Source organism: Ovis aries, chromosome 11, assembly GCF_016772045.2.
Source record: "Ovis aries strain OAR_USU_Benz2616 breed Rambouillet chromosome 11, ARS-UI_Ramb_v3.0, whole genome shotgun sequence".
Classification (NCBI taxonomy): Eukaryota; Metazoa; Chordata; class Mammalia; order Artiodactyla; family Bovidae; genus Ovis; species Ovis aries.
The window spans coordinates 55,946,087-55,956,847 of record NC_056064.1 but is presented as its reverse complement, the minus strand read 5'-3'; the positions used below and the strand labels follow the sequence as shown (position 1 = coordinate 55,956,847).

The 10,761-nt window shown below is 51.7% G+C and overlaps 1 protein-coding gene across 5 annotated transcripts in view; it reads left to right on the top strand.

The window, feature by feature from the left end:
- TMEM104 (transmembrane protein 104) overlaps window positions 1-10,761 on the top strand; it is a 56,285-nt gene that overhangs the window by 2,264 nt on the left and 43,260 nt on the right. For 3 of the 5 annotated variants that reach the window (XM_060395018.1, XM_027974043.2, XM_027974042.1), the window contains exon 3: window positions 8,871-8,992. In XM_060395018.1, coding sequence (XP_060251001.1) covers window positions 8,871-8,992 — 122 coding nt within the window. Of the gene's footprint in view, window positions 1-5,056; window positions 5,256-8,870; window positions 8,993-10,761 lie in introns of all 5 variants that reach the window. The other 2 variants (XM_042256406.2, XM_042256405.2) reach the window with 1 other exon arrangement.

The following is a 10,761-nucleotide window of genomic DNA, read 5'->3' as shown; positions in this document are numbered from 1 at the left end:
GCTCCTTTCATCTGTGGAATTATGTAACAGCCACGGCCTCCTCTGGGTATCAGCAATGACATGTCCACACTGTATATAAACGTCACCAGGGCTCCTGTGTCATCTTCCGACATCTGTAAGCTTAGAGGTGAGGAAATGAGTTATTTCTGTAGCTGAGCCTTGGGAAGGAGAGCCTTTGATATGCCCAGTTTCCTTGGGCTCCAGCTGTTCAGTAATCATTTCACACGTCAGCATGTGCCCACAGGAAATGGGGCAGGGAGACTTAAAGGCCTCCGCAAATTCCGCTTTTTAAAACTCTTTCCCTCCATCTCCTATGTGTTGGGTGTTGTTCAAGGTCTGCATTCAAGGGCCTCCTCTGGGTGTTGGCCATAAACAGCGGCTCATGTTCTCCAATCGTGCTGGTGAAGAGAGAGGCAGGGGAAGGTGGATGGTACTGAGGGTGAGGTGGCAGTAAGCAGGAGTTCGCGGTCAGGGTTTGAGCGGAGGACACGCCCCCTGCCTGAGGTTTCCGTAACTCTGCCGTCCTGCGAGAATGATTCTTGATCCCCTGGGAGACCAGGAGGGTTGGAGATGCACCCCCCACCTCCCCGCACTGAGCCCAGAGGGACTGCGGAAGAGACTTGACTGCAGGCGCTGCTTTCCTCTGCAGCTGAATTCCCCTGCTCAGCAGAGCATAGGCGGAACCGCGCTGGCTGCCTTGGGAGAGCCAGACGCTGAGCGGTACATCCCCAGCCCCAAGCCACTCCCTACCTTTCTATGCCTTTTGTGAGATCCTGCCACTCGTGGGTGTCAGGAGTGTTTGCCTTCGCCTGCGTTCTTCTGCATAACCAACGTGTGATGAGCCTTGCAGGGGGCTCAGATGACGAGCCCTCTCTAGGATAGTGAGGGTCACAGGAGCATGATTCAGGCCTGTGCACCTCGCCCTCATAGGTGACCTCAGAACAGGCTTGTCTGTGTCCCCATGTATGGGGACCACAAGTGGCACGGGACTGAAGGGATCCTGTGGTCGAAATAGAGGAAGAAGGGGGTCCCTGCCCACAGAGAGGCAGCTGCTGAGGCCACCCCCCGCCAGCCTGTCTTGCCGAAGATGGGTGACGGTGCTTTCGAAGGAAAGAGGGCTTGTTTTGCGGCCTGAAACCCGAGTTGTTGCTTCCCCATCTCCACCGCCTTCTGTTTCCTGTGACAACTGTCGTTGGGGAAGCCGTTGAAAGATGCCGGTAACGCCGACCTCATGCAGGAACGCTGCACCAAACCCCTAGAGAGTGGTGGAGGGCAGCAGGTCCCAGGGTCAGCCACAGGGAAGACTCAAGAACGGGAGGAAGCTCGGTCTGCAGGGCCGCTTCACTGAGACCCTACTCCTCTGCTTTCTGTCTTGCCTCCCTGGAGGCTGTCCCCACAGAACAGTCACCAACCAGCAGAACAGGGGACCCCACACACACACCAGCTTCCTCCTGCCTCACAACTGCCTTCCACCCTACCTGGGGCTCAGCTGAGGTTTGCTCCTTGCCTGTTTATTCTGCTCCTTGAGATCGGTCCTTTCTAATCCCCTTGACAGAAAGTAAAGAGGGTTTAACTCTGGCCAGGAAGGTGGAGACACCATACATTTTCCTATATGGTTCCCCCCGCCGGCTACCCCCAGGCCCAGAATACTAGCCTCAAACTGAAAAATAGCAACAACCCAAGACAAATGGGATTACCCATTTCTGCTCCTAACTGCCAACAGTCGATCACTAATTAACTTCTTTGTCAAGGTCTTAAAGGGTCTTTTTCACTGAGATCTATTTGAAGCTTCTTTTGGGAGTGTGTTTATTTCACTATGCATTTATCAGCAGTGGTTCTCAGCTAGCGGCTGTCTTGCCTACCAGGGGACATCTAGCAGTGTCCGGAGACCCCATCACTATCACAACACAGGGGCGAGGTGGGGGCTGCTGGAGTCTAGTGGCTAAAGGCCAGGGATGCTGCTAAACACCCCGACAATGCACAGAACAAGCCCCCACAACAAGGAATAATCTGGCGCCAAGTATCAGCAATGCTCTGTCTGAGAAACCTTGCTTTACAGTAGACACTTGACTTTTACATCCCAACACCTTCAGCCATCCTTGAATTCACAAATGCCTTTTGTACTTAATTTCCCCATGAAAGTTTTTTGGGGAGTGGGGAAGGAAGGGCTGTGTCATGGCTTGCTGGATCTTAGTTTTCCAGCCAGGGATTGAACCTGTGCCCCCTGCATTGGAAATGTGGTCTTCTAGGTATGATCTAAATCAAATCCCTTATGATTATACAGTGGAAGTGAGAAATAGATATAAGGGACTAGATCTGATAGACAGAGTGCCTGATGAACTATGGATGGAGGTTCATGATATTGTACAGGAGACAGGAATCAAGACCATCCCCAAGAAAAAGAAATGCAAAAAAGCAAAATGGCTGTTTGAGGAGGCCTTACAAATAGCTGTGAAAAGAAGGGAAGTGAAAAGCAAAGGAGAAAAGGAAAGATATACCCATTTGAATGCAGAGTTCCAAAGAATAGCAAGGAGAGATAAGAAAGCCTTCCTCAGAGATCAATGCCAAGAAATAGAGGAAAACAATAGAATGGGAAAGATGGTGGCTCAGAGGTTAAAGTGTTTGCCTGCAAGGCGGGAGACCCGGGTTCAATCCCTGGGTCGGGAAGATCCCCTGGAGAAGAAAATGGCAACCCACTCCAGTATTCTTGCCTGGAGAATCCCATGGACAGAGGAGCCTGATAGGTTACAGTCCACGGGGTCACAAAGAGTCAGACACAACTGAGCGACTTCACTTTCACTTTCAAGAAAATTAGAGATAACAAGGAAACATTTCATGCAAAGATGGGCTCAATAAAGGACAGAAATGGTAGGGACCTAACAAAAGCAGAAGATATTCAGCAGAAGTGGCAAGAATACACAGAAGAACTGTACAAAAAGATCTTCACAACCCAGATAATCACAATGGTGTGATCACTCACCTAGAGCCAGACATCCTGGAATGTGAAGTGGGCTTTAGGAAGCACCACTATAAACAAAGCTAAGGGAGGTGATGGAATTCCAGTTGAGCTATTTCAAATCCTGGAAGATGATGCTGTGAAAGTGCTGCACTCAGTATGTCAGCAAATTTGGAAAACTCAGCAGTGGCCGCAGGACTGGAAAAGATCAGTTTTCATTCCAATCCCAAAGAAAGGCAATGCCAAAGACTGCTCAAACTACTGCACAGTTGCACTCATCTCACACGCTAGTAAAGTAATGCTCAAAATTCTCCAGGCTTCAGCAATACGTGCACCGTGAACTTCGAGATGTTCAAGTTGGTTTTAGAAAAGGCAGAGGAACCAGAGATCAAATTGCCAACATCCGCTGGATCATGGAAAAAGCCAAAGAGCTCTAGAAAAACATCTATTTCTGCTTTGTTGACTATACCAAAGCCTTTGACTGTGTGGATCACAATAAACTGTGGAAAATTCTTCAAGAGATGGGAATACCAGACCAACTGACCTGCCTCTTGAGAAACCTGTATGCAGGTCAGGAAGCAACAGTTAGAACTGGACATGGAACAACAGACTGGTTCCAAATAGGAAAAGGAGTACGTCAAGGCTGTATATTGTCACCCTGCTTGTTTAATGTGTATGCAGAGTACATCATGAGAAACGCTGGGCTGGAAGAAGCACAAGCTGGAATCAAGACTGCCGGGAGAAATATCTATAACCTCAGATATGCAGATGACACCACCCTTATGGCAGAAAGTGAAGAGGAACTAAAGACCCTCTTGATGAAAGTGAAAGTGGAGAGTGAAAATGCTGGCTTAAAGCTCAACATTCAGAAAACTAAGATCATGGCATCCGGTCCCATCACTTCATGGCTAATAGATGGGGAAACAGTGGAAACAGTGGCTGACTTTATTTTTCTGGGCTCCAAAATCACTGCAGATGGTGATTGCAGCCATGAAATTAAAAGACTCTTACTCCTTGGAAGGAAAGTTATGACCAACCTAGATAGCATATTCAAAAGCAGAGACAGACATTACTTTGCCAACAAAGGTCCTTCTAGTCAAAGCTGTGATTTTTCCAGTGGTCATGTATGGATGTGAGAGTTGGACTGTGAAGAAAGCTGAGTGCTGAAGAATTGATGCTTTTGAACTGTGGTGTTGGAAAAGACTCTTGAGAGTGCCTTGGACTGCAAGGAGATCCAACCAGTCCATCCTAAAGGAGATTCAGTCCTGGGTGTTCATTGGAAGGAATGATGCTAAAGCTGAAACTCCAATACTTTGGCCACCTCATGCGAAGAGCTGACTCATTTGAAGTGACCCTGATGCTGGGAAAGATTGAGGGCAGGAGGAGAAGGGGGCGACAGAGGATGAGATCGCTGAATGGCATCATGACTCAATGGACATGGGTTTGGGTGGACTCCGGGAGTTGGTGATGGTCAGGGAGGCCTGGCGTGCTGCGATTCATGGGGGTCGCAAAGAGTCAGACACGACTGAGTGACTGAACTGAATTGAACTGAATCACTGGCCTACCAGGGAATTCACATTCCTATAAAACTTCTGGCTGAAAACCATCACTCTCTTAGGTCTCTTTGCCTTCTCTTAACTTCTATCATGAGAACCATCACCAGAGCCATTTTCCATAAAGAAATGAGGTTCTGCTCTTCATAAGCGTTACCACTTATGAAAGCGATATTCAGGGGACATCCTTGGCGGTCCAGTGGTTAAGACTCCATGCTTCCACTGCAGGGGGCACAGGTTCGATCCCTGGTCAGGGAATTAGAAGTGGTACAGAATCCACCTGCCAGTGTAGGAGATGCCAGAGATGCAAGTTCAGTCCCTGGGTCTGGAAGATCCCTTGGAGAATGAAATGACAAGCCGCTCCAGTATTCTTGCCTGGTAAATCCCATGGACAGAGGAGCCTGGCAGACTGCAGTCCATGGGGTTGCAAGAAGTCAGACACGCCTGAGTGACTGACACACTAAAGTCAAAATGAGCCTGAGGACGCTCACATCTTTGAAAAGTCAATTCAGAAGGCTAGCTGACACCCTCACATTTATTCTCGCAGCATATCCCTGGGCCAGGACTCTCGGCAGGGGAAGCACCTCGTGCTGGTGGTGTGATCCAGTCGAGAGCCAGAGGAAGACAGCTCAACTTCTCTTGATCTTTCTGGGATCCATCCAGGGATCGAGATGAGACTGGGACGTTTAACACGGGACTGGGATCTGCCTCCGGGATCAAAGTGCGACTGGGACGAAGACCGTCAGGTTCACGGCAGAGGGAACTGAGCCAGGGCCGCCGAGGGTTCCCATCTCGAGGCCGTCTGCCAGTCACCCCGAGAAATGCAGAGAGACGCAGTGAGACAGAGCAAGCCTCAGACTTAGTAACAATAGGGGAAAGATAAACACCTCAACACCAAAAACCCAAACTAGGGCATCAGAAGTGCTCTCAATCCAGGGCTTTGAAACTGGGAGCAAGAAAGACTTGGGAGACTGGGAAGGGCCTTGTAATGGGCGCGGCATTGGAGTGGGCACCGCCTCCCCCCGTCCCATGGTGGGTGGGAGTTGAGGGGCTGGGTGGGAGGCGCAGGAGCTTGGTGCCCTGGACAGAGCTGTGTCCTCTCTAGAGGACGCCCTCCCATTTGTCCAGCACTCCGACGGCCAATCAACCCCTGCCCCAAGGCCTGTCTCCCTTCCTAACCACCGCCTGGCCCCTCCAGCCTCCCTGTCACGGGCCCCAGGATGGTGACCAACACTCCCTACTTCTCTTCTTCCTTTTAAATCCGACTGAGGCTCATCTGAGAATGGGTCCTGACTTAGTGTTTCTGATTTAGAATGCAGCACACGGTTCAGTGGGGTGTGGGGAGATCAGTTAGGAACCTGCTGTTGTAGTTCAGGCCAGAAGTGATTCATTTGAGTTATAAAGAGAGCAGTACCCACTACAGAGTCTGTGCTGCGTGGTAGGTGCTTGTTGATTCTTTTATGGATAGTTATGTGTGTATGTTCAGCCCGACCTCCTAAGTCGGCCGCCCGCTCCCGCCTTCCCCAGTCAATCCTATTTTAGTCAGGAAGTCACACACTTGAGCATCCTACTCGTCAGTTCACCCAGCCACATGGAAGTCATTCGTGTTCTTGGAGTCCAGTTTTTCCATTGGTTCTGTACACTTCACCTGATGATTGAGGGCAGAGGGACGGTTCCAAAGAATTTTGCAAGCGCTTTTGTGAAGGCTCCTAGGAATAAAATCGCCAGCACTGAGATATGGAGGGAAAGGCGGTTCTGGGGCCATTCTGGGGTGTCTAGGTGGAGGGGACTCGCAGGCAGAAAGGTTCGCACTAAGAGAAGCACCGTCCTCTTCTGTCCCCCGGGATAATTAAAGCCATAGGCTCGAGTGATGCTGCTGAGGACGAGATACACAGAGAGAGAGACTGCCAATGTCAGAACCGTAAGAGAGGTTAGAGACTAACAGCCATTGGGTTAGGAGGTCGTTGGTGATTATATTTTTCTTTTTGGTTTGTTTTTTGTTCGGTCATTGGTGATTTTTTAAGAACACAGTTTCAAGAGAGTTCTAGGGATGGAAACCACAAACTGTGGGACATGAAGGCAGAGGCTATAGCTGCTGCTGCTGCTTTTATCTCGTCTTTTGGCTGTGCTGGGTCTTCGTTGCTGCGTGGGCTCTTCTCCAGTTTCGGGGAGCGGGGGCTACAGTAGCTGCTCGGGCTTCTCATTGCGGTGGTTGAGGAGGGGAGGGAGGAAGCACCAATTTTTGAGTTCGGAAGGGGCGATGCTTGAGAATTCCCTGGGGTTGCAGCTTCACTGCCATAGGCCCAGGGGTCGCTCCCTGCTTGGGGAACTGAGGTCCTGCAAGCTGCTTGGTGCAGGGAGAAGAGAAAGGGAAGAGTGAGGCTTGGGGAGTGTGCATGGGTTGGTCTCCGTTACCTCTGTAGCATTGCTAGAGGTACAGCCTTCACTTGAGAGAGACGGGAGCCCCGGGTCTGGGTTTTGGAGACTGAGGTTTGGAGCCTTTTCGTGGGACATGCTCGCAAGTCCACCGTGAGGAGGAAAGAAAATCTGATGCCACCAACCACAGTGGAAGGGACCCTCATCCGTCAGAGGACTCAGCGTTAGAATTGCTTTTTTAATTTTTTAAAAAGCTATTTATTATTTATTTGTTTTTTTGGCCGCACCGGATATTAGTTATGGCGTTCGGAATCTTGAGTTGCAGCCTTTGAACCTTAGTTGCAGCAGGTGGGAGCTAGTTCCCTGACCAGGAATGGACTCTGGGCCCCTGCCTTGGGAATGAGGAGTCTTAGCGACTGGACCCCACTCCAGTACTCCTCCCTGGAAAATCCCATGGATGAAGGAGCCTGGAAGGCTGCAGTCTGTGGGGTCGCTGAGGGTTGGACACGACTGAGTGACTTCATTTTCAATTTTCTCTTTCATGCATTGGAGAAGGACATGGCAACCCACTCCAGTGTTCTTGCCTGGAGAATCCCAGGGACGGGGGAGCCTGGAGGGCTGCTGTCTATGGGATCGCACAGAGTCGGACACGACTGAAGTGACTTAGCAGCAGCAGCAGCAGCTACTGGACCACCAGGGAAGTCCCCTCATCGTGAGGATTTTTTTTTAATTCCAGGAGCCTTTAGCAGCTTCATATTAGGGAACTGAGGAAGCGGATGCTGAATCATCTCTGAGGCCCAGGGTCAGAAAGGTTAGAACAGGGAAGATGTGGGGAGCTGGTGGGGCAGTGCCAGCTTTCAGGAACCAGCCGACTGTCATTGAGGCCACGGCCGAGCCTCCCACGGGGAGGGAGGGCCGGAACTAGGCAACACAGGGAACACAAAGGCAGATGGGTGAGGATGGACGGGATGTGGGAGCTGAGGCTTCGGGTCAAAGAAGAGAATTTCATGGTGGAGATCTTGAAAAGGGAATCATTGGAATTAGCTGAGCTGGAGAGTAGGTGTGAACTCAAGCTTCAAACCTGAAGTCAGTGACTCAGCAGTTCCACTGGGAGGTGGGTTGCCAGGGGTGACAGGAAGTTGGGAGTGGCTCCCAGTGAGTAGGGGGTTTCTTTAGGGGGTAATGAAATGGAATTAGATGGTGGTGCTGACTGCGGAACTTGTGAATATTACCGAAAACCTGTGTACTTTAAACGGCTGAACTTTATGGCACATGAATTATTATAGCTCAATTTTTTTTTTTTTTTTTTAAATTTTGGCTGTACCACAAGGCTTGCAGGAGGATCTTAGTTCCCCAACCAGGGATTGAACCTGAGTCCCAGCAGGGGAAGCACCAAGTCCTAACCACTGGACCACTGGGGAATTCCTTCTCAAATTTAAGAAACGAGGGGGGGAAAAGGGAACCAGCATGAATGTTGACGTCCCAAAAGGCAGTTGCAAGGATGGGTGGGGAGGAGGACTGGGTTGTGTGCTCAGTGGTCTTGGAAAAGTAGGGGTTTTTTTTTGGAGGGTCAGCAATGTGGGTTGGTCTGTGTGCCAGGTCACCCCAGACTTGTTGGCCTGTCCTCAGGAAACCTGCAAGCGGGTTGAGCAGAGAGCTGCCATCTAAGATGCAGCTCCGAATAATATGCACTGATGAAGTGATGGGGGTGATGATGTGAAAGAGGAGGGTAAAACCGAGCCCCAGAGACTTTTTGAAAAGACGGATGGACCACGGGCTTTGGTCGCCCAGTGTCCAGCTGCAGATCCCGCCTCCCTGGAACCCGAGAGGAACCCTCCCTTCTTACGTGCCCTCCTGGCTAAGGCCTCCTGGCCTCCTGGTTTCCACGGGTTTTGTCATAGCCCAGAGTCACCCTTGGGAGCTGTTGGGGGTGGTGAGGCTTGTCAATTTCTGGGCTGCTCAAATGTTGCCTCTCTCGGTTCCAGGTCGGACTGGTATATATGTTCAACCTCATCGTGGGCACCGGTGCGCTCACCATGCCCAAGGCCTTTGCCACAGCCGGGTGGCTGGTCAGCCTGGTGCTGCTGGTATTCCTGGGCTTCATGAGGTAAGAGGCCATCCTGGAGTGGGGGTGCTGGGGGTGAAACTGGGGGCACCTCCCCGGGGAGCCCAAGCTCTCTCCATCCGTCTAACAGAGATATCTGGTAACAGGTTCGCAGAGCAAGGAGAAGAGGCCCAGAGGTCTTGGGGCAGCGGGGGTTCACGCTGATGGAGTAGTTGCCCACCCCCCATCACTGGGAAGTTAAGACCTCCAGGGACTTCCCTTGCGGTCCAGTGTGGTTAAGACTCTGAGATTCCACTGCACAGGGCACAGGTTCCATCCCTGGTCAGGGAACTAAGATCCCACATACCCTGAGGCACAGCAAGACATTAGCAGAAAAAAAAAAAAAAAAAAAACAAGCGAAGACCTCCAGTTAGGCTCCAGGATGTCTCATGTGGGGCTCACGTGTTTCTTCCCCGGCTGGCTTTCCTCCTCTGCTGTGCCTATAATTTCTGAATGTGACCATCGGTGTGTGTTCCCTGAGAAGTTCCCAACCAGCCACAGAAGAGATGCCAACTAATGTTTCAGGTGATCCAGGCAATCAGCTCGGAATTTAGAGTTTGTTTAAGATAGTTTCACCGAGCAGCAGTGATAAGCAGGCAGGTGCAGCCATATTCAGGTGTTAATCTCACATGGCTTCGTGCCCAGCAGCAAACAGGAGGCCCAGCCCTCGGGCCCCCGCTCCGTGAGCAGGTGTGCGTGGCTCACCTGGGATGTGGCAGCTGGTGCCTCTGCAGGCCACTCCTCGGGGAACTCACAGGCAGGGGCCCCAGGCTAGAGAGGGATTTTGTTGTTCTTGTTTAGTCACTAAACAAGAAGTCACTTGTTTAGCTGCTCTTTTGCAACCCCGGGGGCTATAGCCCGCCAGGCTTCCCTGTCCATGGAATTTTCCAGGCAAGAAGACTGGAGGAGCGTGCCATTTCCTCCAGGGCCTCTTCCCGACCCAGGGATTGACTCTCGTCTCCTGCACTGGCAGCCGAATTCTTGACCCCTGAGCCACCCGGGAAGCGCCACAGCATTTAGTAGCTGAAGTCAACTAAGGCTGCACGGGGCTGCACAGGGTGGGAAACGGCCCTGTTTTTCCCTTTCTTCCCGTGTTTTCCTCTGGGGAGGTTGTATGTAGCCTCAAGGTACTGTGGGCTCATTACGTCCTGCAAGCTCTGTGGCCAGGAGCCCTAGACGTCCTTGTCCTCCTGTGACTCCGCTGTCCCCTTCAAAGGACCTTCAGCACAGGCAGCCGCCTGAAAGGGAAGTGGTTATTGGGGGCACCCAGGCAAGGGCCGCCACGCAGGGACTGCCACGCCCCCCCCAACCCATTATATTCCAGCATGATCCATGAGCTGGCTTCGTGCAGCCACGAGAGCCTCTTCATGCCTTAATTAAGATGGATTTTAGTTTTACTTCCCAAAAGAAGAGGCAATGGAAAGCCCTTAAAATGGTCACTTAGGCAAGATAATGAGAAACCTTTCTAGGAGGAGCTGCGGTGGCTGGAGTTTCAGGGCTGGCTGCCCCACCCCCATTGGCTGTGGGTTAACTCCTGGGCACCCCCCACCCCCCGCCCCCGTCCCCACCGCCTGACTGCCAGCCTGCGGCAGGTGCCAGCACCCGAGGTGAGCCAGGGGGGCCTGCGGCAAGCCCGCCTGCCCAGCAGCTTCAGGAAAGAGGGAGGTGAATGTTCCTGAATGTTCCACCTGCTCCGTTTCAGCAGGGGTGGGGTCACTCCGGTTTTCGCAGCAGGAACCCGGCCCTGCCCTGTAACGTCTGCTCACAGAGCA